This window comes from Falco peregrinus, chromosome 7 (genome assembly GCF_023634155.1).
Source record: "Falco peregrinus isolate bFalPer1 chromosome 7, bFalPer1.pri, whole genome shotgun sequence".
Classification (NCBI taxonomy): Eukaryota; Metazoa; Chordata; class Aves; order Falconiformes; family Falconidae; genus Falco; species Falco peregrinus.
Genome location: NC_073727.1, coordinates 12,051,218 through 12,079,158, shown reverse-complemented (window position 1 = coordinate 12,079,158; position 27,941 = coordinate 12,051,218). Strand labels below are relative to the sequence as shown.

Sequence of the window (27,941 nt, the reverse complement as noted above, 5' to 3'; positions counted from 1 at the left end):
ATCCACCCGGCCCCTGCCCCGGCGCTTCTCCTCCCTGGGGAGGCTCGGGGCGGGGGGGCTGCAGCGGGAGCCTGTCCCCCCGTGCTCGGGCGCTGCCGGCGGGCTCGCAAGCACCGAGGTCAGCGCTCCAGCCGCTGCCGCGCTCCAGCGCCGCGGGCGGGGGACCGGGACCCCCCTTCCAGCAGCGGCGCGCAGCGCGCCCCCGCCGCAGCCGGCCGCTGTGGTTTTAAATGGGCGGGGCGGCGGCGGGCGGCGGCGGGCGGCGGGGCGGGCGGTGGGCGGCCCGCGCTGCCCATATAACCCCACCTCCCGGGCGCGGGCCGCCGCCGTAATTGGCTGGATGTGGTACTTGGAGATGTTGAGCTGGCTCCTTCCCCCCATGTCCCTGCACACACACAGGGGCGGGTGGTGCGGGCGGGAGCGGGAGGCAGGGTTCAGCCCCGGCGCTGGCGGGGGTCCCCCCGCTGCCTGCCTGCCCGCCGCCGTGCCCGAGCCGCTCCTGCTGCTGGGCTGCTGCCTGCGGCCGCAGGACCCGGCCGAGCCGGCCCGAGAGGAGCGCGGGCGGCTGCTGGCGGCGGCCGAGATGATGGCGGAGGGCGGCGGCGGGCCGGCGCGGAGGAAGGCGCTGTCGCTGCTGGAGGCGGCCCGCTCCCGCTACGAGAGCCTGCAGATCTCCGACGACGTCTTCGGGGAGTCGGGCCAGGACAGCAGCGGGAACCCCTTCTACAGCACCTCGGCCGACTCCCGCTCCGCCGCCTCTTCCCAGGACGAGGAGGACGACGAGGAGGACGAGGGGCCGGGCCCGCGGGGCAGGGCGGCCCGGCGCCGCGCCCCCAGGGCGGCGGCCACCCCGGCGGAGCGGCGGCGGCAGCGGCAGGGCAGCGGCGGCGGCAGCGCCGTCCCGGGCGGCCCCGGCCCTATGGAGGAGGAGGAGGAGGAAGCGGAGAAGGGGGGCTGGACCCGGTCGCTGCGAGACGTCCCACCCCCTCACTTCAAGGATGGCAGCGGTACGCGGCGGGCGGGCTGCCGGGGCAGGGGCGGCGGGGCCGGCCGGCCCCCGGGAGCGGGGGTGCCCGGAGCGCGGCGCCGAGGCCTGGGTCGCGGCGTGGCCGTGCCCAGCGGCGCCAGGGTTGGGCAGCCGCTGCGGGCCCGGCTTCGGGCTGGGCTGGCGCCCGGCCCCTGGCCTCGGGGCGGGAGGCACCACCCGCCCGGCGCCCTCCCGGGGCGGCCCTGCTGTCGGGCCGCCGGTGCCCAGGGCCGGGCGCGCCGGGGCGGTGAGCGGAGGGCGAGGGGAGGCCGCGCCTGCTTAGTCACAGGCGTCCCCTCCCCGGCGCCGCAGCCGTGCCCCGAGCGCCCGCGGCTACGGGCATCCCTGCGGGAAGCGGGCAGGCGCGCCCCGGAGCGGGGGGTGCTGCTCGGGCCCCCTCTCTGGCTGAGCTCAGGTGTGGTGGGGGGCTCCTCTTCCCTGCTCACAGGTGGGGAAAGCCGCCTGCACTGTGCTGGAGAGCCCTGGGATTCCCTCTGGCTGCAAGGCTTGCAGTGCAGCTGTCCCGAACCTTAACCCTTCTTGCGCGGCTTTTGGCCAGGGTGAATGCCAAGAGCGGTGAGATGCTGTGATGTGACGTACAGCAGCACTGAGACATCCGTGGACTGGCTTGTGTAGCCAGGTGCACCTCTGGTTTGCCTAGGGAGCCATTACACCGTATCTGTCTGCAGGCCTCCGCAACCAAGTTGACTGTACAGCAGGCAAGGCTTTGCAAAAAAAATTAAAAAAAAATAATTAATAGTTATGAAGAGCTGGGATGTGAAATAAAACACTTGCATCGCAGAACAGGGTGTGATGACTGCTGTCATCCTCAACTGAGCTGACAGCTTGCCTGTCATAAGGTTGCTTGTCTTCACTGTTTTGTTCTGGTTTTTGTTAGTGTTTAATTACTTCGTTTTGCTGTTAAAATGTAAATGTAGAAGAGTGCTGCTACACTTGGTGTAGTGTGCTGAAATCTGTACAGTGGGACAGGCAGAAACCTATCTAAGGAAGCAGCTTGGGATTGAGGGAATAAAGGTGGAGCTAGCACTGGAGCCCAGAGAAAGTTCTGTCATGCCTTTGACAGATGTGCAAATAGAACTTGCATCTATCTCTAGAAATAGCTAGACGCTGTAAAATGTTTAAATATCAAGCTGATGTGCCTCTTTAAAGGACTCTTAAGTTTTATTCATGATTCTTATTCATAAGCATATCTAAGATCAGTTTCTGGATCATAGGCTTCATGATGTGATGCTATTTCGGCATCAATTATCACTTAATTTCTCTGCTGACTTATTTCTTCGTGTCATTACTTTATAGTAATATCCATTTTAATGTCGACAGAGCTGGGATTAGTGTTTTAATTCTGGTTTGGAAAAGAATTAAGTTGATGACCTATTAATTCAGGGAATTCATATTTCTTTTGAAATAAAGGAGTCTCTTTAATGGTTGTCAGTCATAGATGCAGGTGTCTCATGAGGAAGGTATATGGGTATTCTTGTGAATATTTCCCCCTAGTAATAGATGGGGAAGAGGCTGCTGCTGCCCTTTCGTTCTGTTGATCATGATAATAGATGCTGCATGCTGTTCATAGCATGCTGATTTGGCTTGGCGGACGTTCAGTTGGTATCATGATTTGATATGTGTGAAACGTGTACCCTCTGTGATATTTTTATTTTCATGACTCAAATTCCAAGCTATGGAAACTACTGCACTGTATATAACTAAGCTCTTATAATTCTAGTTTGTAGAATCAACTGGTTTTAGACCATGCATATACTGTACAAGTATACTTGTACAGGCACCATTGTCACTTCATTGGATGCTGTTCTGACCCAAGAGTTTGATCCATACCTGCTAAGTACCTTCACTGAGGTGAAGACAGCTGTCCCTTGCAGTGACAGCACATGTCTCAGTCACTAATGGAGTACAAGCAAGAGATGCAGGGTCAGACACAGAGCACTAACAAAACTGTATTCTCTGTTCCAGTGTCTTGGATGTAGGAATCCTTTCTTCCTAGGTTCTGAGCTTAACATGAAGAGGTTTTCATGAGACTGAGATGAAACTTATCTCTGGTTAGCATCAAAACTTCAGAGTTTGAGCCTTTTGCTCAAAATCTCAAGAGAAGAATCCTAGTGGCAAGTACTTGACATCATCTGATGCCAGAAGACAAATGTCCTTGTGGACTGAGTCTCATGAGACGTCAATGCTAGAAATACATTCTTGAGTCAGACTGGGATCAAACCTAGTGTCAGGCGGTTTGGTCTGGGAGACTGCCCCTTTATGAAAAGGAAGGTGAGGAGGAGGAAAAGGTTTAGGTCAGTTAATGAGCTAAAGCTCCCAAAAAGGGAATGAAGAGCCACTTAAACTCTTGTGGTCTTTTTAACTACAAGTAGAAAATACTATGTCTTCCTTTTTTATTTTTTTTTTAGTAGATTACTTAATACTGCCTTTCCCTCCCCAGCCTCAATATTCAACTGATGTCTTCAAGTACTGTATCCATCCCTAACTGAAGCTAACTGATACTTCATCTCAAAAAAACACACTGGAGGCCCAGATATGCTGGGAGCTGCTGGCAGTGTTGGATGGTTCAGAATGTCCTCAATCTGCAGTCAGTCACTGTGTGTGTTTGTGGTGACACCTGCCTTGCATGTACGGCAGGTTCTGACAAACTGGGAAAGATCTGGATTGAATTCTGTGTCAGGAGAGAAGTGACAGGATGGCATCACTATGCAACACTGCTGTTTGTGTCACTGCTTTTTATTTTCTGCCCCATCTTCAGGGATCTCCAGTTACTGTTGTTCTGATTCCGTTTAATAAAAATAGTGGGTGCTTAGATTCCCTGGGGGAAAAAAAACCCAGGTTAATAGCTTTAGCTAACTTCCTTTGTGAAAATCCAAAATAGGTGTTAACTTTAACACAGAGGTTAGAACATATGGCTTGCTGGCACTTCGTGTTATTTCCAGTTAAGCTACCCTGCAAAATCATTCTCTTTAGTTGCTGAGAAAAATCCCACCCACATTGTGATGCCCTGATTTTTAAGCTGCTAACTAATGGTGCTGTGTAGTTCTGATTAAAATAGGTTGAGGAAACGAGTGACTGTTGCAAATATCAAAGCAGTAACGTGAGTTCTGAGGTACTGGGATATAAGTAGTGGATGGGAGGTTTTGAAGGCAGTTGCTGAAATGCCTTCCCTTCACAAACCGTGCCTGGCTACAGCAGGTCCATGGGTAGGTCAACACGCATGTTTAAAAGGATGATGGCATCCATGATCAAATGTTGGATCCAGGCATGTTTTGGCATCTCTCTTCTCATGCTCCCCAAACCTCACTGTGAAGGTGAAGCACAACTCATTTGTTGGGAAGTGAACCTACAAATAGATAGGCTTTCTAGGAAAGGGGGTCTGACCTCTGCCCAAACAGTACTTTAATTCTGAAAGAAGGGACAGCTGGCACTCCTCTGGCTTCCCTTCCTCTGAGGGCAGGACAGAGCTAGCTTTGGAAGTGCAGAAAGAATAGGAGAACACACTGCTGCTAGGGTAGGGAAAGCATAACTGAAATGGAGAGAGAGAGTGAGCAACTATTATTAATTCAGTGACAAGATAGTTACGAGTCATAACTCAATGTAAAGCCTTCATTTCTGGTGGCTCCTGCCTCAGACTTAATTGGTATGCTTTTCTTCCATCAAGAGTGGGGTGGCTCTTTCCCTCGTTAGGTCAGCAATTTGGCCAGGAAATGTTCTGTAACAGAAGCCCTGTTGGTTCTGGTCTTTCTTCATGGAGGATCTTAGAAGGTGCAAATACCCTGGTATCGCTGCAGCTTGATGTTCCTGAACTGGGGTAGCTGGTGTTCCCTTCCTAGAGTTCAGTGCTTCCTGTGCCCATACAGTTTAGTGACCAGAAAATTGGATCTTGCATGTAAGATCACTTCTTATTGTTAGGGATAATGTTTTAGGGTGGCAGCAATAGCAGGGAAGCCTGAACAAAAGTAATGCTGAAGTTCTCAAAGTTACAGACAGTCGGTGCTACTGTTGTCTCTATTTTCTGTGCCCTCCAAACCCTGTTCTTCAGCCTAGACACAAGGACAAGATGTTGAGTGTTCTTTGCTTGAAAGAGCATAGCAGCTCTTAAAGTTGCATTTAGAGAGTGTAACTAGCTTTTTATGGATTTCCAGAGTATTTCTCTGAAACACTAAATGTGCTGTAAGTTACCATCTTTGAAGGTAGAACAGCATGCTCTCAGGGAGAAGTTGCATGACCATGTCTAGCAATCAGGCTCTCCTTGTCACCTTGAAAAGGTTTAAATGAATATTTAAATAGGGTTTTTTGGGTGGTTTTCTTTTTAATGAGAATGTTCTTTTCCAGAAAGATGAGGTTATGGGAAACAGTCATTTCTTCTGTCATGACTGCCACATGAGAGATGGTCTGCACAAGGCAGGGTATGTTATGAGAGATGAAATGAGCCTGCATGTTCCAGCTAAAGTCAAGGAAGCAAGGCACAGCTTTTTACATTCCAGGTTGTGACCACCCTCACAGTAAAAAAGGTTTTTCTTATATTTCATCAGAAGTGTCTGTTTGCATGTCATCTGATAAGACTTCACTCTTGACTGGATTTTTTTCAGTAGTATTGTTTTGTTTGTGAATGTTAAATAAGGAAAATGAGTTAATTCCTTCAAATTCGTATGTAGTGAATCATACAATACAATATATATTGATAAAACATGGAGTTGTTCATTTGACCAGTGTTCTAAATAGTTTTAGCAGAGCTAAACAATGCAGTTAAATAGTCAAAGGAGAGGAAAGTGATAAAGATAAGGGGAGAAAGGCTTTTAGCTGTTATTTGAATGGCTGTAATTGTAACTGGGCAGAAAGTTTTGGAAAGTCTTTGCAGGTTGTAGGGGGAGATCCAATGCATATACTGTTCCCAAGAGTGTGGACAGGCAGGTGTGAAGGCAGCATCCCAGCAGCAAGGACCCTGAGGAAGAGCTCTTGGGTTGGCCTGGGCCATGAGAGAGGGCCATAAACATGCCACCATCTAACAGCAGTGGTGATCTTGGTTCAGGTCCTGAACAGAATCTGAAGGCATTAATCATATTACATTGAGATAAGTACTTAAAGATTCCAGAGGTGGAAGAAAAGCTATGAAAGCTACTGAATTGCTTATGGCAGATTCTGCTTCAGAAATATGTTGGCCGAGTTCACTGACTCTGATCAGTGCCACTGATGTGAGTTGTTCTTTCTTAGTTACGTCATCAAAGAACTTAGCTGCTTTTGACTTGCATAACCATGGAAAATACTGGAGGGTGGGGGAGGGAATGCGTATCTATATAATCTGTTCTTGCATTCCAAGCAGACATTACTTACAATGACAGTATCGCTACACTTCTAAGATAGATAAATACATCACAAATGTGTACACTACTACTTTGCAGAGCCTTTATAGGATGACTTTAAGGTTCGAAGCTTTGCTAAATAAGTGAATTATGCAAAGGCTTAATATCTCATACATATTACGAAATCTAAATGTGCTTTTCAGGTGGTCTTACTGGGTTTAGAGCACACTGTCCTGCTTCCGTCATCACTGCAGTGGCTCAAGTGCATCACATGACAACCTTATTGATTCTAACATGTAGTGCAACTTGGCTATCTTCTTTCTTCGGTTGCCCATACCTCTGCTATTAAACATGTGTTTGGGGAATAACCTAGTGTTAATAAGCCTCATGGAAAAAGCTGTTCTTTGCTTTTATACAGAGAACCAGTTTTGGTCAGTACTGGGGACACGGAAGTCTGTAAGCACTGCAGATCAAGGTCTTCTCCATAGACGCTATCTAACCTTTTCAGAGAAAAAGCATACTTGCTCCTAGGTCTGTTGCTCCATAAAATTAGTCTTTTCCCCTTGCTTTGATGGGTTATTTAAAAGAAGTAGATTAGCTCCTACAGCTACTCATGTCCTTTTTGTCAACATCACAGAAAGAGTACAGCAGTTTCTATGTCTGCACACCTTTAAGTCAACCTGGAGAGGAAATTAATCTCTCAGCTGAGTCTAATGAGGATGCTAATAGTGGAGTTGACTTGCTGATTCTCTATAGACTTCTAGGTCACAGGAAACTGTCCTGGATGCCATAGACTTAAATTGGAAATTTCTCTTAGGTGTGCTTGTTCATGCAGGTGTTTTGTTTTCCTCCCACGCTCAAGCTTCCCAAATTTTGGAGTAGATGGATTTAGCAGTTTGGAAGTGCAAGGTGCTTCCCAAAGGGAAGGTAGTCATGGATACAGCTAGACATCTTATCTAGAGATCAGTGGAATATAATCCCTAAAATACCTTATTCTTCTGAATACTGCCAAAATTTGGCCATGTTATTAGAAAACAGGACAGATGGATTCAAAAGGAATGCATGGCTAAGACAAATGCATGAGAATACTAGCATTTGACATTACATTTCCTTATGGCAAGGCATCCTTCCTAGGAGCTTATCCAAGCTCCCACTTCATATTCCTTAAAGAACAGGGTGTTAATTGGTCCCTGGTTCCATCTGAAAATGAATGGACATGTAACTGAATAGGTCTTCTAAAAATGAAACCAGAGCTCCTTGATTGAGGAAGTGCAGGGAAGTAGGCTAGGAAGGCTCCTTAGCTTATTTTGACTTTTTATAAATTACTGCTAGATTATCTCGTGATTTTCTGTAATGACAACTGGTATTAATGGCACATAATAGAAAACATGCTTTCGATTCTGCTTTCTTGGACAGCATGAGGGATTTATATGGCCTGTATTGACAAACTATAATTGCCATTAAGAAGGACAAAGAACAAAACCAAGCAGCTTCTATTCAGCAAGCAACACAAAGCTGTAGCTGCTTAGTTGAAAACTGGGCAAACTGAAGTGTAGTTGATGAGGCACACTGTAAGGATGCAAAAATATGTCAGAGGGATACAGAGGAGAGACAGAAGCAAACAATATCGTGTATGTCTGTATGGATGGGGGGAATTAGCTGTGCATTGGACAGGAAGATTACCGAACTGAGATAAAAGCAAGTCCATCAGCAGGCACAAATGGAAGTGTTATTTCTAGTGAAGAAAAAGCAGCAGAAAGATTTAAAGCAGCTGCTGCTATAACTAAATCATTTCTGATTACGTATGGCAGAGAGGTGGGTGTGTATGAAAGATGAAACTGGAGCAAAAAATGAGAGTATCTTTCTTTTTTTAAGCTACTTATGAAATTCACTGTTGTGGAAAGTCTGACTATCCAGTGTGTATAGTCATCTCTGCTTTTTTTGAAAGGTAGATACTGGCTAACTTCCCAGTGGGTAGCACTTGTAGGTGCGCAGTCTGGGGTCAGCATGTAGCTGTGGGCATGTGGCTGTTCCCATTGATGTCATGGTGCTGTCTGCTGCTGGATGTACCCTGCTAATACATGGCTTGGGCAGTGGTCATCTTGTCAGTTCATGCCCAGAAAAACTACTTTGAAGAGGTTATATGTGTTAAAACTCATCCATGTATGCACTTAATGCTTATGGCTTTTGGGAGGGGGATCTAGTTTTACTTTGCTCCAGTAGAGGGAAAACAGTTCAACTGGACTGCAAGGCAAGAGGTGGCCAGCCTTCCCCAGAGGGCAGTGGGGGAGTTCATAAACCTTCACGTGCTGCGGTGGCCTAGCAAAAACCAAGGACCTTTGGTTTGGGATGAGAGATTCCCAGGATGATCTTGAAAAATGTTAAGATGCTCTTATATTTGCCATGCTGTATATATTGCATTATGGATATTAATACATATGTGCATATACATTCTTATCTGGCCTTTCAAAGGGCTTCTTGCTTGCTGGACTGTGTTCCTGAATGGGATCACTACATGAGAAGACCTCCTAAAACCGAAGACTTTTCCTTATCTCTTAGCCATCATAGTTATTCCTCACTTAGAAACTTGTCCTCTTATGTAGTTATTGGTTGGTTTGAGATGAAATAAAATACAGTGTCTGAAGGTTTATACCTGTGAGATCTGCATTAATTTCTTCTTGTCTTTGGCTTTGAGATTAAAAGAACTTAAGCACTAAGACCTGGAGTGCATCTGAGTGATCTGTAGCTATTTGTATGGTGCTAACACTGCTGCAGCCGGTCTCAGCCCCTTCTTTTAAGGGTAGGGAAAGGAGGCAGCTTTGAGCATGTCACGAATCTCCCCCATTGAGAAATGAAGAATGATGGATTTTGGAGTAAATGACATCCTGCTTTTTCCACTTGACAGGGTTGTGCTTGGTAAATAAGGAATGACCTTCTCAAAAAAGACCTTTCTTCATCTGCTTCTGTACTACTGGGTAATGACTCACACTTAAACTGACATCAGAGATGGTCTAAAGCAGCTTGTCAAACCTGTGCCCTGTGGGGTCCGGGGCTCCCTGTGGGCTGGGTGTCATGGGGACTCCCCGTGGGGGTCTGTCAGAGCCAGGCTTGGCAGCCAGGGCCTGTCCAACCGCCAGAGCCAGGACAGTTGTGGCCGAGGGTGGTGAGGCAGCCCTGGTCACCGCACACCTCCTGAAGGACAGGCTGAGGCCAGGTCAGGATGCGGCCCGCAGCTGGGCAGGGCCTGGCAGTCAGCTAGCCAGCCGTGGTGGTGCCCCTGGGGCACTGGCAGCAGGTCCTTGACACAAACTCTCTGGCAAAGGCCATGACTTTCTGTAATGTCTTTTCCACAAAAAAAAAAGGTGTTGAGAAGGAATTTGGCAGTGCTCAATGGGGCTGCTTTTCGGGCCCACTTCCCAGTGGCTCTTGTCTCTCTTTACCCTGTCCCTACAGCCTGGGCTGTTGGTAGCCAGCCCTCTCGTCAGCCATGGAGAGCCTGACTGCCTCCGGGAGTGACTGGGAGAGGGTGCTGTCATCTTGATACCTTTCTTTCTCTAGTACCTAAAGGAGGCCTGCAAGCAGGCTGGAGAGGTGCTTTTTGCAATGGTGTGTAGCGATGGGACAAAGGGTAATGTCTTTAAACTGTAAGAGGGTAGATTAAGATTGGGCATTAGGAAGAAGTTCTTCACTGTGAGGGTGGTGAGGCGCTGGAACAGGCTGCCCAGAGCAGCTGTGGATGATGCCCCATCCCTGGAAGTGTCCAAAGCCAGGTTGGACAGGGCTTTGAGCAACCTGCTGGAGTTGCCATGGGAGGATAGTTGGAAGTAGATGGTCTTTAAGGTACCTTCCAACCCGAACCATTCTATGATCCTATTTCATAGGTGCCCTGCAAGTTCTTTTCGGTTCAAATTACTTTGGCTGTTTATTTCGTGTGTATGAAACAAGGTACCAGCTTGTGGTGGTTTTGGTCCCTGGAGTGGTTATGCATAGTAAGGAGCTATCTGAGCCTTGCGGCAGCCAGCCATGGTCCAGGTGTTGCCTGTCAGGCTTATCTCATTGCTTTCTATTCTGAATCGGAAACAAATTCTTGAGGCAGGAACCATCCCTGCATTACTAGCTCTGAGTTTCACATGCTTTGCATTACACTACTTCTTTTGCAACAAACAATGCAGAGGTTAAAATATATAGGGGGGAGAAGCAGCCAGATGCAGAAACATCTGACTGAATAAATGCCATCTAGTCCCTGTCAGGTATTATCACTAAAATCATCATTATGGCAAATGTCTATTTCTGGTCTCTGTTTGAATTCGATAAAACCTGGCCCAGTATCTCCAAAAACATGTTGCATAAAGATCTGGCAAAAGCTTAAATGTTCTGATGGAAGAATTTTACTTTTTTTTTAATTTAATGAGAATTTGAAACCGCCTTCCTAAATGGAGGTGGACTTACTGAATTTGTTTAAGTTTTAGATAACATCAAGTTCGGAGTGACTTTATGTACACTGGAGGACAGCTGAGAATTTGCAAGGTTCTTGACAGCCTGAAATAGCCCAAGGCAGAAAAACAGCATGGTGCAAGAGAAATGCTTAGTATGAAGGCAGCAGTGACTAACAGCAGAAGTGGAAAATGGAGGGGAAAGGGAAGAACTTGTTTAGGTGGAAAAGGAACTGGAGGTTGAAGCTGAACACCAGACAAATGTGACTCAGTACCGTGTTCTTCTGAAAAGGCAAATATCCTCTGCAGATATTTAAACAGAGTGTACTAGACTTGCAATGAGACTGGCTCACCATTTAGGAGAGAGACTCTGGGTCACCAATCCAGGTGAGAAGCAAATAGTCAAATGCGAAGAGAAAGACTGAGAAACAGAAAACCTACTAGTTGGACCACCTTTCAGTACTCTGTTTTTAAGCTAAGTGGCCATATGAATGTGTGGGCTATTACAGGCAAGTGTATTGTCTGCCGTACCTGCTCTGAAAACTGAATATAAGAAATAGCAGGTATACATTGATGGCTAATTAAATCAAACAGAAAAAAAAAAAGAAACTCAGTGCAGTGCTACAGAAGACATGAGGTATGTTACTGGAAACCTAAGAACAAGTGGCACTAACCTATTGTAATGGACTGACACGCAGTATGCATGCTGAATGGGGGGGGGATAGAGGCCTGGACTAAAGGACTTCCTGAGGTCCCTTCCAGCACTTTTCTCCTCTGTTTTAGATTGGTTAAGATAAACTCTAGGGAAGCTGCTTAGTGGCAAGTTGTGTATTGGAGCGTTATGCAAAAGACTGGCTACTTGCATCTCCTGCGTTGGTTTTGGGAGCAGGGAGAAAGCTGTGTTAGCTTGTGGGGAAGAGCTGTGTGCTTGTAGAAGGCCTCTTAATCCATTAAGGTGAAGCTCCCTGCTTCCCTTTGCCCCATTAAAGTGGCCTAGGCACACCTGACAGTCACTTAGGGTATCCTTCTCGCCCTCACTTCTATGATAATGAGTTGTGTGTCCATGAATCTTGTATCTCTACTGAAACAACTCATTCTGAGGCTTCTTCTGTATGTTAAAAATCTTATGCCAGGGATGCCTGATACAATGCTGCCCAAATACTTGTGAGATTAGCAATGCTACACTTTGGAGGCACTTAGTTACTGCATCATCCAGTGGTGCCTAGGGTCATACTTGCCTTTGTCCATGACTCTTTTTGAGGTATGAAGAGCCTCCTTGCAGCTGAATCTCAACACAAATATCTGTAGACCATGAGGATAGATACATGGAGGAAGACCAGTGCAGGTCTGGAATAGGCCCAGCTAAGTCATAGTCCAGGCTATCTCCACTAAAGATAACTAAAACCCATCCTAATGCTACCTAGAAAACCACTGGCTTAGAGGTCTGTTGTGCATCACTGTTCTGCAGAATAAAGAGACTGTCTCTGATTTGAGCAGATAATTGGAGGAAAAAAACTTCTGTTATTGATCTGTAAGATTTATTTTGGCCAACAAATCCAGCTACTATCTAGTAGGATGATCAGTCCAGCATTGCCCAGTGTCTTGATAATACACTCAGTTCTAGTCAAAAATGAAACAATCGCTTCCCTAAAGTCACCTACTTTCATCCAGACAACTCCTCTCTCAGTCAAGGATCTGGCTAAAGAGGAGACATTAGTACTCTTACTCATCCCTGTTGCTACCAATTAACAAGTACCTAGCTAGAAAAATAACAGATAAATTCAGTGAGCCTGCAAGTAGTATCTTAGAAGCTTACCCAGTAAAAATGATTCTAAGGTCACCTGTCTGTGATACAAATGCTCTACATTTGTCTTGATGTCCTTGGTTAGTCCTTTCTCCAAAATCTGTTCAGTCTTTGAGGAGTGCTGAGATCAGAGTAACAAGTTTAAAGTTGCCAAGCCTGTTAGTTCTCTTTGAAAGTCTTTGTTTTCTCAGCTTAACATGTTACCTTGAACTTGGATTCACATAGATTCTTGTTATGGGACTCCTAGTATACGAGGATTAGAAACGGAAATATAAACCGCAAGATTTGAAGTTTTTGTTGTCTTTGCCACAGGTATTGCAGCTTCTGGTGTTCTGCCCTCAGACTCATGAAACTTATTCCCTTATGAATCCCACTAGTGGCCTTGAAAATGAAGGCAAAATCCTTGCCCTGGCAGCTGAAGCGTGCCTAGGTCATGAGTCTGTGTCCTGAAAATTTCACTTGCCTCGCTTCCTTCTCCTTCCCCTTCATCCCCGTTGTATTTGCTTAAAGAGCATTTTGGGTGTTTCTGGACAAGGCGCAGCTGTTTCTGGTTAAGAGGAGTGGGAGTATAGCCAGAAGTACCCAATCCTACAGTCCCACTAGACTGGGGTATATACAAACCGTGCTGAGCTCTATTAAGTGCAAATTATAATCCAAGCACCTACTTTCTTTTTGGGACAGATGGTGGGTGTAAAATATTCAGCTATGGGTATTTTTGAATTGATACTGTCAAAGTGGGTACTGAATATGAAATTGTTCTGGGAATATGAAATGGACTTGACACTGTTCATGTGTTGTTGAGATTGTACCAGTTCTTTTCTTTTTGGCTGTTGGCTATCACTCTCTGAATCAATGAAAAGATACTAAGTGAGCATTAGTTTCTTTGTAAAAGCACCCATTTGTATGCTGAAGCAGAAACATTTGATGGGCAGATACTGCAGTTGAGTGAGTGAAATGTTAAAATACAAACTGTGTCTTTTCAGGTCTTTTGCGGAAAGGTTGACTCAAAAAGGGGTCTGAATATTGACCTGGAGCGGCTTGACATTGAGCAGCGCACTACCAATTGTTCTAATGTCAGCTTTCTTCCTTAAGATAAAAGGGAGATGGGATTCTTTCTTTTTAAGTTGAAATGGGCAGCTAAAGGGAGAATGCTTCAGCAGAATACTTTCATCAGGAAAGGAGCAAGAAACAAGTATAACAAAAGCTGTTCAAAACTACTTTGAAGCTTTCCATTTCTGCTGAATCCTTTTAATCTGTACTATAACCTTTTCCTAACCTGCTCTTCTCTGCTTCAGCATTTAGTTTCTCTAATTGTATTTTGCTTCCTAGAATTCTTTGCTGTTATAAAAATGAATGTTTCTCTAATGTCTTAATATAGATCCTACCGATACTTCACATTTTAACGTCATGTTCTCAGTCATTATGAAACTTCCTTTTTTGATTCTTCTGGGCTCTGCTGGACACCATGTATCCACTGTCCTGTTAAAATTGCAGGTAGTCTCGGGCAGGGGTTCATTGTTCAAATGTTGCTGCTTAGTAAGCCAGGCTTTTTACAATTTTGCTCTGCCCCGTGTGCTCAGGTTTGTTCCTGTGGGAGGAGAAGGTAAAGGTCTTACAGGTACTGAGTTCTCACCTACCTTATGCAAAAATAGCTGATGGGGGTGACAGCTTTTTGAATTGCCCTTGCTGAAACATGGTTTGCTTGAGTTCAGTCCTTTTTAGACAGCACACTTGTAGTGAGAAGAGCCTGCAGGCTCTAACAGCACCTCCTGCAATGAAAAAGCTAGTTGATTTTGAAAGGCAGGATCACATGAAGCCATAATCTGCCTGTTGTTGCATTCGTGGTGTCACATAAAGATGACAGCTGGTACTTCCAACATACCAAAATGATGGCCAGATGCCCCTGACCATGCTGCTCACCCACACCCGCTACGGTTGATGTTCCAGATCTGCTTGTGTGGGAGATGCAATATGTGAACAACTGTCACACCCGCCACAACATCAAACTTGGCATTAAAAAGGTGGAAGGAATGCAGTGTGCAGCTCAACAAAATTTGTTTCAGGTCTAATAGGAGTGGTGCGTATCTATGGGTTTGGTTGCCCATGGTTAATCAACCTTCTGTTTGGATGAAGGTTGCACTTCAGGGGTATCAGCTGCGCCTGCATAGAGTTTTGAGGTTTTTACTTAATTTTTACCATTTTATGGGACTGAGGTGTGAATGCATCTGTGGTCCTGTTGCCTAGTAGAAGAGAGCAGTGGAAGTTTAGAGGCTAATGGACTGAGTAATCGGCCCAATTATTTGTGGCAAGCATTTAAGGAATATTGTCCCTTCTCCTCCCCGACCTTTATTGATGGAGGTAGGGATTTGGTCTCCTATGTCTGGTTCTTCCCTCAATTGCAGAGTGTACCCTGGAGCCCCATATTCGCCAGACATTGGTTCTAGAGGCAGAAATCTGGCCAAAATCGGGTGATGGTCTCTATTAAAGAAAACAAAATGTTACATTTGTTTAAGCAGTTTTGGTCTGGCTGTTGCTTTTCTTTGAGAATAGCTGAACTCTGTTCTTCATACAGGTGGAGCTTGAATGCTTCCTAAAGCAAGGAGACACATACACAGATTTCAAGTATTGCTTTCTGTGACTGTTGCTGTAGACAGCCACTGTAAATTGCCTTGTCTGTAATTTAGAATGTGGAAAAGGAAATAAGCAAGATTTTAAACTTTTTAAATGTTTCTTTTTTATTTATTTAACTTTACTTCTAAAAAGTAAGAAAAGTTAGGGTTTTTTTCTAAGCAGAGTATTTAAGCACCTCTTTTGCTGTGTCTGTACTTTTCCCTACTCATTCTTTTCCAGTTATTCCTGTATTTTTTACAGCCTGCATCACTTGACCACAAAGTCATTTGTTTGGAGCAGCCCTGGACTATAAGAAACATGCATAATGTCGCTTCAGAAGCACTCATTTCAGCATAGTGTTGCACTGGTACCTAAGAATAATTTGATCGCTGTAGCTTAAGATTAAGCATCTGTCTCATGCTTTCTGTTGGACTGGAGCCTAAGATACCCTAAGAAGAGATTACTGTTGTCAGCTAACTCCTAGACTGTAGCCTCAAAAATTTCTTAAGAGATCCCTTTTGATGTTTATTGAAAGCACAACCTGTTTGCTTTGACTATACAAGTAACTTAAATACCTGACATTGTTAAATACCTAAAATTCAATGGCAAGTTCTGGACTGGATTGCTTCCTAAAACATTTTATATACTTACATCTGTTGGAAGTTTGGTATCAGGTCTGATTATAAGTGGTAGAAACTAACATTAAGACCTGTGATGAAAAGGAAAAACCTATGTTCCCCGAAGAACCCACTGGTTTCAATTTGCTTGCCAAGTTTTGAGAAGAGCAACCAGATCTATGGAGCAGTGGTCATAAGGCCCTGGAGGGAGGACAGCAGGGCTGCAGGATAGACTGTAGAGCATTTTTATAGTAAAAAGACATTTCCATCCTTTCCTGCCCCTATGCATATTGCAGTCCCAGTCTTTCTTATAGAATTAATGATTTGCATGGCTGACTGCACAATGAGTGTGCACTCTGGAAACTTCCACTAGAGAACACAAGGCTGTTAAACCACCTTTTGATTTGTGAGTGATGCAAATTAAAATTCAAAGGTGAATGTCGAGGCATGTTAATATAGTACATTATCCTTTGAATCTAGAGAAGCATATAAGCACATAATTAAACAAATGCATATGTGGTACTACTTTAATGCTACAGTATAGCAATATGCTAAAAGCAGAGTGACATGAAAACTGTTATACCAATGCCAAAATACCTCTGATTGATACCACCACTCCTCTGTTCTTACAAGAACAGTTTTCTAAGGGAGCAAAGAAGTGACAGCTTTTCAAAGCAAACTGTTTATACTGGTATAAAACCTGTACAGATAGATCAGCTGAATCTTACAGGATTTGAGTGTGTACTCGGCTCTCTGCTAAAGTGAGGGTGAACTGTCTGTTGAGCTGCTTTAGTCCTGAATGCAATTACTGAAAAACTTTAGGGCAGCGTTCTCCAAACATTTTTGGTCATGCACACCTAACAATAGTTGTTTGAGCAGCTACCCCTATCTGTGTATATTTATTTATAAATTATATACATGCACTACTGTATTAATATGCTACATACATTATAAAGCATACACAAAAATAGAAATTAAACCAGGATGACATAAAGATGAAATAAACACTATTTAAGTTTTTTATATTTGTTAACAATCAAATATTTTCTTCCAGCACTGCAATGGTTTGTCTTGTACATTCCCCTGGCAGCCTGTGTTGGAAACCACTGTGCTAAGGCCTGTGAAAGTATCTTGCTATGCAGTTCCTATATGGGCAAGCAGGCAGTGCCGGGCAAGCAGGAACTGTGGTCATTTGTATCCAGCTCTGCTAGACTGCATCAGTCCAGGCCCAGAGATAGAATTTCTGTAAAGTGCCTTGGCTTTTTCTGCCAGGAGTACTACCAGACCCTGATCAAATATTTAGCTATGATGAAAAGCAGTATGTTCACCTGCTTTCTCAGTCTTCTCTTTCCTCCCCAAATAAATAACATTCTAGCTTGCCTGGCAGGCTTGAGGTTTTGATCACACAAGGTTATAAAAACTCCAGGCCCAGCCTTGCTAATGATCTGAAGGTTGCTTTTTTTTCCTCCCACTAAAACATCAATGGAGGTTATAGCACTTAGGACCTAGTAGAATCTGGCCCTAAGGGAGGAATCTTATCAATTCTTGATGTGGAAGGGAAAATGCTACCTATTCAGGTCCATTCACAGTTAGTGAGGAGGAAAGGAGCTGCATCAGAGATGATGGAAGAAGCTGATGGTGTTGAATGAGACTCAGTAGGTCTCTTTTCTTAATTTTATTTTATGAGGCAGTCAACATAAATAAAGAATGAATGGAGAGAAATGTTGCTTAAATAAGACCTTTGTGAACATAGCAACAAGAGCTGAGGAAGTGGAAGGGCAATGCAAGAGAGCAAATCCGTCTACAATATAAAACCAGCTTTAGAAGTTAAGTCTGGAAGGCTTAGGAAGCAGGAGGCTCCCTGTGGAGATATATCTTCTTCTTCTGTATTTGCCTTGCTGTTTCCACACACAGAGCCAAGAGAGGTGGGGGGAGGCTTACCAATCAGAACTTGAGGTTCTCGGATAATCCTTTTCCTGGGGGATTCTGTATTCAAAGAGCACTTAAAAAACAAGTTGGAAAATGAAAGAAGGTTTGGAAACAGATGAGCATTCTTGACGCCAGAGCTGTGGTACTTTATCCTGACTGGAGCAGTAGCATAGGTTGATCTTTCCTGGAGAGCAAGTTGACACTGGGCTTTCTGATAAATGAACACTGACTGATGCAGTGGCTCAGTGAGGGCATGAAGAGAGAGATGTCTCAGCTTCCTAGAAGACACAGTGGTAAAGAGGCAGAGATGCTTTGATGTCAATAGCAATAAAAGGCAGAAGAGTTTTGTCATGTGAGAGTAGTGGCTTACTTAAATAACCCTCAAATGTTATTTAAGTGGAGGCTATGAGGCATCTAGAGAATTGAGTTTTTCTTGTGGAAAATATGGTGCTAGATAAACACTGATGTGCTCAACACAGATGTTGGGCACTTGCTTGCCAGCAGGGACTGGCCAAGGCAAGAAAGGGACTCGCAACAGCAGCTCTGTGTGAGTTGTTTCACATCTGCTATGAAATTAGATTGATTTTGGTGGGCTGGCTGGGCTCTACAGAAGAACACATTTCTGCCTTTGCTCACTTGCAGAAATATGTATGTCACCTTTTTGGTGTTTTAAGCCCCCAAGAATCTGAATCCACACTTGAAGGTTTTTAACTCGTCTTCCTTTATGCTGAGAATGATTGACGAGGGTGTAGATGTGGCACGCTCATACCTGTGGATTGTAGGAAAAGAGGCAGAGAATACAATTTTCAACACTTTCAAGTAACATTACACTTGTCTTTGAAACAAAAGAGAAAAGTCTTCAGTAGCAGACCTCTTTCACCAGTAATTATGGTGTTTGGTCTGTGCTTACTGGCTAATTAGATATTCCTTGCCAGAAAGAGTTTAATGGAAAAATGGTGTATGAAAGTATGACTTCAGACATCAATACTGTGTTAATTCACATGGGCCAGTGCTTGGGAGCAAGGGAGAGAAGTGGAACAGGAACCAGAGAGGGTCGGGACATCTGAGCAGCCACAGACTGGTCAGGCCCAGATGCAGATCTTTATTCTATGGCTTATGACTGAATACCGTCCAGTTGGACGTGCCCCTAACCGGTGCTGACCCAGCTGACCACCTTTAACACCTGACAGCAAATCCTTGTCTCAAAGCAGGTCACCTTAGAAACAGCAGTTTTAGACTTGAAGAATTCATAAGCCTCGTCTCATCGCTGAAGTGAAATACCAAGAGAACGGGAAAGTTGGAGATATGGCAGCATCTCAGAAACGCAGGAGGAAGGGTGGGCAGAACAGCAGAGAAGTAGAGCCTGGGGAAGCTCAGGGTCAGATAACAGCAAGCAACCAGGGAAGGCTGAGAATGTGCAGAGTGGAGCAAAGGAAAACAGGACATAAGTCCCAGTGCCAGCCTGAGACATGGTTAAGCTAGAAGCACAGATGGTGTGATTCACCTAAGAGAGCAGAGCATAGCAGTCATGGAGTAGAACATGCAGGGAGGCTGACTCCTGGTTCCTGAACTCAGGAAATATTTGCTCTTGCTCAATGGGCAGGCACTTTGGAAGGGAAGCACCACTTCAGTCCTTGAGCAGCCGTCAAAATTCACAGTCTTTATTTAAATGGGAACTTTTCCAGTTATTTGCCACTGAGTAAATATATTTATTCATCATATCATGAACTCATAAGCCAGCCTGATATGAAAACAGTAGCTTACATATTTCCCCTTTAAGAAAACTGATCTGTGAGTAGGTAAGAGCATGCAGGACAGGGCATGGGGCCAGCCCATGTTTACAGCGCAAAAACATACTGAGAAGCATCCTTATTACTATTAGTTAAAACATTGCCTTAAGCATGCTATTGACTCTGCTTATAGCCTCTAATCAGTCACAGGCTGATTATCCTGGCCAGATTTTTGCAGATCGTGGAGGATTTAGCTCTGGCATAGTAATCCGAAGATCTGTTATGAACCCTAATATGAAGACTGCAGCTTCTATAAGAGGAAGAATATAACTAGGAAACGTGAAGCTGCAGTCACTGAGGTCTTGAGCTATAAATGTCCTAATCTGTGGTTACAGAATGGGAAGCTATTATTTCTGTTGTGATAATGCCCAGAAGCCTCTGTTGGAATCCTTAATGTTGAAGTGCTTGGCGCTTTGCAAATGGGACACACTTTGCAGTGGTTACTAATGTGAATTTACCTTGCAGGTGCATCCTGTATAAATTATACCTGCAGATTCAAGGAACTGTTGTTTGGGCCTGGGTTTTATATAGCAGAAATATTTATTTGCTTTGCCTTCCATTCCATTACTTAATATGACCCAGATTTCATCAGCAACAACTTTTTTTTATATTTTATTTTTAGTGAGCACACTATGAAATTCTTTGAAAATCTCTGCTGAATGAAATCTGTGTTGAATCTCTGTTGCTGCTAGGTCCAAAATGAGAAGTACAAGGTACTTTCTCCTTTTTTAAGCTGAGGGTATGTTCTTACAGTGATTAAATCCCATGAGGTCTTTCAGCTTTTATTGGTTCATCTGTTAGCAACCCCCAAGAAGCATGAAGAAGATGACCTCCAGGTGTAGCTGTGATCTGGTGCGATGGATGGCTACCAGTAAGCAGCGCCTGTCTAGTCACCTTAAATCTTTTACCTGCCAGATCTCAGACTACAGTATACTAAGACTGTGAGGAGGTGGACTTTGGCTCCAAAGTAACAAAGCGTCTCTCCTGAAAGGCCATGGGGGAAGACATATGATGGTGTTCTTTGCAAACTTAGTTCCCTGGCCCAGTCCCCGCTCTGCTTGCGCCCCGGCAGCGGTGCAGCATGGTGCAGTTGTGAGGGCAATTGGGCATGGAGCTGGGCAGAGGCTGCAGGGTCAGTGCTGTGTTGCTGAGGGATTCCTGAGGGGCTGCTATTGCTGAGGATGAGCGGTGCTGTGTTGCTGAGGATCCTGCTTATGCACTGTTTAGCTCCAAGTTGTGCTTCTGGCTCGCTCTGCAGATACAACTCCCCGAAAGCCTCCCCTGGGGGTACAGAGGTTTGGAAACACATCTGCATCACTCTGGAGTTAACCCAGGTGGTACAAGTAATAAATCCACCTTTTTGCACAGATGACTGCTTTTTTTTTTTTTTACACTTCATTGTTGAAGGAAGGCTGTGGTTTCTTAAAACTGAGTAGTTGTGGGTTTATAAGTTATTAGGAAGCCTAAGCTGTTGAAGTGCTGTGGAATGTGTCATGTATCCTGCATGTGGCAAGAGGATTAGGGATGTTGTTCGTGGTATATAGAAGTAATTTATTGAACTTTCCAGTCACTTGACTATTTTGAATTCAGATGTTCATACAGCCTGTGGCACTGGTCATTTCCAAGGGCAGGCAGAACAAGGATGGAAAAAGGCAGTCTAACAACAGGGGCAGGCATAAAAGAGGAAAAATCAAACTGTGCACAAAGTGATAGCGTGCTTGTGTAAAGGAGCCCAGGCCCTAGCAAGGATTGCAAATACATGACCCACACTTGCATCTCAGGTGTCCTAAGAAAATGTTTAGACTTTCATCTGCCTCTAAGCCTAATGCACCAACGAGGAATGTGTGGCTTGTAACTGCTTGTCCCAAGGTTTTTGAGGATTTTGGGGAGGAACATGGAGAATATAAAGTAGGGAAATTACAAGTTTAAAAGCAGCTGTGTAAATGCAGATGCATCATGAGCTTCTCTGATAGAGGTGGTGTAACCTTCAAACAAGGGTATCTGTGCCTGAAGTGTTGATATATTTTATTATTACAATCTCTAAAGTGATGAGAGCTCCTTTGCCTCCCAGTCTGGGGTGATCACAGCAGAGAAACTTTTGTCTTACTGGGCAGTTTGTGAAGCTCACCTGAAAGCATATGTGCATGCTTTCCTACAGAGAGCAGTAAAAGTCAAAGGAGGCTGATACAACCCAAAGGAAGGATATTTGGAAAAAGAGCCTGAATATCATCCCATGGAGCACCTGGTACCAACCTTCTTGGGCAGATTCTGTTTTTTGAGCTCTGCTAGCTGGCCTGCAGCAAGAGCACCCTGCTCATCACCCTCTCTCAAGTGGGTGCAGCAGTAGGTGCTTAGTTATGTTCACAGGAAGTAGCATCAAATGTTTTGGGGACTATGTGCTTATCCTAACAACTATTCTCTGCCTTCTTCAGGAAGAGGCGGTAGCTCTTGGGAAGCAATTGTAGAGACCAGTACTGTAGCAATGTTAGCTCATGTGGGATGGAGATGAATCATGAGGAGGTTCTGTACTGAAATGAATGTACTTGTATGAAAAGGTTGTCTCTAATGCTTTACTGAACTGTCTGGATTTCCAGTTGATGTATTCTTTCTTTTTTTTAATAATTTTTGAACAAAGCGGAAAACCATTTCCTCATGAGACTTGCTCAAAACAAAGAGGTTCATTTTTCAGTGGCATATGTGTGTTGCATGTAAATGCAGAAGTTGGTGTGAAGGCTTTCAGCATCTCATTAGTTGGGTCACTTGCTTATTGACTTTTATTTACAAAAGATAAATTAAATGTCATGATGATTTGCCTGGAAAACATACTAGGCTATTTTCCCTTCTTCAAATGCAGAATCCCTCCTTTTGGAGGCAGGTTCCTGACATCAAATATTGCTATTGCTTGTACAGATGAATTTTTATTTTAAATTGCTGGAAAGGAGCAAGTTGCATGCAGGTCATGGTATTTGTGAACAGTGTGCACTAGAACAGACCAGGGACCCGGGAGAGAAAGACGTGATGGTGGATTGCATCTGCAAGAGTTGCCGGTGCAGCGGGGTGTTCTCCCATGGGTACATCCCAAAGCAGCCTTCTGGGATTTAGTTATCAGGGTCACCTTGCCTAGTAATGGAAGTTGTGCTGACATAAAACTGTCCATGCTGCTTCATAGGGTTATTTCATAAATGTGCACAGCTGTGCCTACAGCCAGATGTGTAACTGCTCTGTGATCTACAAAAAGCTGTATTACTGATGATATATGAAGTCAGAATGTTGATGGTTGTCTCTAACCTGCTAGATATGCTCAGTGTCAGCTGGGCTGCCAGGAACAGCCAATCTGCTCTGATGGTTGAGTGCAGTAAAATGTTAATAGAAAACTGCAGTGGCAAAAGAAAGTGCAGTTGACTATTGCTGTGGAAGCTGCTGCAGCAGGAATTCCTCTAAAGAGGGACAAGTGTATTCAGTCCCACAGCCAGATGAGTAATATGCAAAGGATTATGTAAACTGACACAATATGGTACTGTTCCAGCATTGACTCTGCTGTTTTAAGGTGTTTGGCTTTTTAAAATTATTTTAACCATAAGACCTTGCACCAGTGTTCGGGAGGTTCCTTTGGATTGGGAGGTTCTCTTGGATGTTGATAACGGTGATCGGTAGGTTGTAAGATCTCACCACAGAAATGAAGTAAGTATATAATTAAAGGTGTAAACACTATCCGCAGTGGGCTTTTCATTCTTTCTACTTCACTTGTCGCAGCTTGAAGGCTTTGTAGCTTTAAACATGATGGTAAACACAAAGAAGTACTCGCTTAATTAAATGTTTTTTTTGACTGTGGCTTAAATCTACAAGCTGCACTTCAACAGAAGGCTGCCACAGCGTCGCTCCTGTGCTCATTCCCAGACCAGTGCTGTTGGTGGCAGAGCGTACATTTGGTCAGTGGGAAAGGCATAAGACCTGCCTGCTTGGTCCTCTGAAAATGGCCAGAAATTTAACTATTTTTCATACAGTGTCTTGTCACACATAGTAACCTGCTGAGTGACAGCAGCACGGGGCAGGACGCATGGGCAGGGCGCCTTGGTTATCACCCAGGGCCTCTCGTCACACTGGGTGGGAAGGCTGTCTGGTGTTGGGTGGGAATGGGTGCATTACTCGTCTCTGACCTATGCCAGGTTGATGTGCTAGACCTGACTCTCAAGGGTTTTGCTATAACGCTGAAGAAAATGAGATGAGAATCTGTATCCAATGCAGAGCAGTGAAAAAAGCTGAATTGCAGGAAGTTCCTTAGTTTACTAGATACTTTGCTAAATTTTACCATTTAATATAAATTTTACTGTTTGGTTCACTAAATAAGTTCTTTATTTAACTTGTCATAACTCAGCGCTGTCTGGTGTGGAGGCCAGGGACTCTTGACCAGGCAGCAAGGAGTGGATGTGCACTGGGTTTTAGTCCTTTTTAATTTGTCCTTGGATTGCTTTTAGACCCAGCTCTTAATCTCTCTATGGATAGAAGTCAGACTGCAATGTGTGGATCACTTTATTGCTGACACTGTGAGAAAAACAATCCTTTTTAGTGCTGGGGAGGGAAGAGAAAGTACCCTTTCATGGAAACTGAAACAATTTTTATGACTACAGTTATGTGCAATCCTGGAGGCATTGTCAAAGGCATGCTTATAGAGGTTGGAAAAGTGCAGTCAAATCACACTTTGCTAAATAGCTCAGAATAAACTTAACGGAAACCAAATGTAGAGCAGAAATGTGTGCAACTGAGTGCCCAGGCAAGGGTGCAAAGTAAGTTTCTGGGGGAAGGGTCCTGTTAAATCCTACCCAGAAGCCTGGACTGCTGAGAGTGCCCTTGTGCTCTAAGAAAAGAACCATCTTTGGAAGAAGGACAATATCTAGTTTCTTCTTTCTCACTTAAGAAAGCCAATATAGTGTCTGTTCGGGAGTTGTTGGGGTTTTTTATTGCATCCTCGTAGGTTGCCTCTGAGCTCCCAGCAACTCCACGGTACAGATCATGTTTTGATCATTTATATATAGAATTCTTGTGTCGGGCAGTCCTAAGGGAAACCAGAATTCATCTGTCAGAATAACAAATGCTAACATCTACTTGCCCTCAAATATTGGTCAGAACCACAGCTGGTATAAATTAGGATGACTCCTTTAATTTAAAGTAGACTTGTCCCTGAAACTTTGGTTGCTTTTTTTAATGAAGGTGAGCGAAATACATGCAGCGTAATATCCTGCATTAAAGACCTGGATACTTGCTGCCCAGTTGCTACAGGAGAGCAGTATCTGAAATAAACTGGAATAAAACTCGGAAGAGAACTGTTACATGCACTTACTTCAAGCTGTCTTGACAGGCTGCTCATAAGGCTGTCAAACTGGCTATGGTTTGAGAGTGGTCTGATGGACATTTCTTCCAGACCATTAAGAATAGGGCCGATATGAAAACTGATTTTCTGGCAAGCCAGATAAGGTCCAGTGCTTCCAAAGCTTTACATGCGGGAACTTTATGTGAAATGGAAGTTCTGAAAAATCTCACTTGGGAAATATTAAAACATCGGTTTTTATTTTGTTGCTGTTTTGTCAGCTCTTAGTATTGGTCTCTACTCATTGAGAAAGATGAATTGTTTAAACTGTCTGTCATATTTTATCAGTTGACACTTTCCACGAAAACATCATGATTTTTTTGATGAATCTATGTTTTCTGACAGAAATCTTCTGTCAGCATTTTTTTTATGTTCTCTGAATAAGACCCCAAAATCATGTTGTGTACTTTTGGAAAGTGTATAATTGCTTACACTTAAGAAGAAGGAATTAATTGTCTTTTCAAACCCTAGTCTTTGAAAGCTGTGCCATATGTCAGAGGAGAAAATACTTGCAAATTGACCAAAAATAACAGGTTCTGCATAGACTTTTCTTAGGTATGTATCTGTGTATAATACACCTAAATGTGCTATCGTCATGCATGACTATAAATTGTTAGATTTTTGCTCAAAGAGGACAATGAAATGGCCTCTAAATTCTTAAACAGATGCTTCTATCACTCCTGTATCTGATTCAGGAGTATTTGGGTCTGCCCAGTTGCCAGTAAAGTTAAATTAATTTCAAAGTCAACCCTGGCTTAGCTTTGCACAAGGTTTGGTTCCAGCCCGTGCAATTTGGATTGGCATACATATGGTAATACCTGGGCCTATTAATGTAATGACATGTTTTATCATGAACCTCAGTTAAACTTTGAATGAGAGCACTAGGTCTTTTGCACAGCAGAGCAAAAGGAGAATTTTCTTCTTCTTACACCTTGCATTTTCTTCTTACACATCTGATTTATCCTGCCCATAATGACAATGCTTTTGACCTCATTAAGATTTGTATGTTATGTGCGAGCACTGATAGATTACAGTAGGCTTTTAAACTTTCCATCTTTTAGTCTGAGTCTGTGAAGGTTGGTAATTGGAACTGGAAAAATGGAAAAGGGTAAATTAACTTATAAAAATGTGCTCAGATTACTTAGTTCTGCAAACCAGTGAAGTAAGGAAAAAGCAGTTAATTCACTTGGAGTTCTTACTTTTTTCTGAATGTGCTGCTCAGTAAGGAAGACTAGAAACACTGGTGGGATCAAAGCAGGGGGAAGAATGACTGGTTGGGACCCAGCGACAGAGAAGACCGGAGATTGCAGGAGGATGCACAGGGGCTGCCAGAGGGATGGTGACATAGAAGTTTCACATGACCTTTTTCTTAAATCTTTCTGTTTTTTCTGTAATGTTTGTATTTGCTGAGAAGTTGAGCGTGCAGCCTGCTCTCTAGCTAGGCGTTGGACCTAGTGAGGCTGCTGCAGTTTGCTCTGAGCTGAGTTGAGCCAAAACAGGCTCTGCAATGTGCGCAGTCTGAGGGCGAGGTGCCAGCCTCCTCTGCACAGTCATATATCCAGTATGGAAACACAAATGGCTTTCCCTGCTTATCTTCTTCATTTATTTTGAATCTATTCTTATAGAATCTATACCTATAGCTCTGGGGGAGAATTCCTTCTGAGTGCAAAACAGAAAATAGAACCAACCTGGTCAAAATAGGATCTAGTCGCAGTAATGACTTGCAAGGTGATTGCTGCTAATTGCACATGCAAATTTTTGCTGGTAGACAAGGCAAGAAGGAAGAAGAGTTTGCGTGTGCATGTTGTGTGATAACAGAGAAAGTTTATGTTCATTTCCATGTTCTGCAAAGTCACTTAAAGCAAGCCCCAAATGCTTGTGCTGGTGCATGTGCTGCCCAGCCAGAGGTTACTCCTTAGAGCCCTGTCCCTGCCACGGGTGTGCAGAGAACACTGGGTCTAGCTGCATGTTTGGGAACTCCTAGAGTGCTTTTGTTCTCTGACTCTAACATATATTGGAAATCCTGATTGGTTCTTAAAGCAAAAAACCCTATGTAAATAAATACATTCTCCATGCACACGCTTCAGCGCAGAGGAGAGAGATAATTGTGTATTCATTTTGAGAACGGAAGACTAGGCAAATCCAGTATTTTATTTGACTGAGTAAAGCTTTGAAAGGTAAATGGTGCGTGTATGGAACACTGAACTCTTTTCATATCAGTATTTTCTGGGTAAGTGCTATTTAAGTCAATGTAAAAATCTTTAAAGAGCACAAATTCACTATTTAAGTTTCTTATGCAGTTGGCTTTATATACGGGATATATTTGTGTACTTGGAAAGTCATATTTAAATAATGTATTTTAGACCAGTAATTAACTATGCAAAACCCAATTCATGTTAAAAATTCAGTTTTCTACCTACAGAAATTCAGTATCATTCTTGTTTTATTGCATATCAGTGAATTATGAATCAGTTGTACTCACTGCCAATAAAGGCTGTTTTTTAAGAAAATGAGATTATACAGGGCTTTTCAGAATTATATTTAGTCAACAATTAGGTTGATGCTTGAGTCAGAAAGTGATTCAGTTCACTTTTTTTAGAGCTGTGTGGGTTCTGCATAGCCAATGGGATATAAATCTTGGAATATTTATTTCAGGAAGGAGAGCAAATAGGAGATTCTGTGCAGCTGGTGCAGGACTGCTGGGTAAAAAGGAATTGTCTTATCCAGTATACCTGGCAGTCTTCCATATTCGCTTTTCAAGTTAAACTTGTGCAGCTACTGAAAACTTATTTATACATCAAAGGTACCTTTTTGTGCTTCTTACTGCTCTTGACTTCCTAAAGATGGAGTCCAGCACGTACCTATTGTCCATACCCACCTGTCTCAAGACGAATATTTTTCACTTCATAAGACTTAATGCGTTATGAATGCATCTTGTTTGCTGTAGGCAAGATTTAAAAAATTACCCCCCACTCCCAGCATCTGCTTCTAAAGGCAAGAGTTTAAAAAATATCTCTATGCTGTACCTGGGAGGTTGCC

The 27,941-nt window shown here is 43.9% G+C and overlaps 1 protein-coding gene across 1 annotated transcript in view; it reads left to right on the top strand.

Annotated features, from left to right (window-relative positions):
- The first annotated feature begins 329 nt into the window (after positions 1–329).
- The window catches only part of PGBD5 (piggyBac transposable element derived 5), a 73,776-nt gene continuing 46,164 nt past the window's right edge, over positions 330–27,941 (top strand). Inside the window, exon 1 of the mRNA XM_055810857.1 lies at positions 330–1,007. Within this exon, the coding sequence (XP_055666832.1) occupies positions 341–1,007 (667 nt within the window). The 5' untranslated portion in view covers positions 330–340. The remainder of the gene's footprint in view (positions 1,008–27,941) is intronic.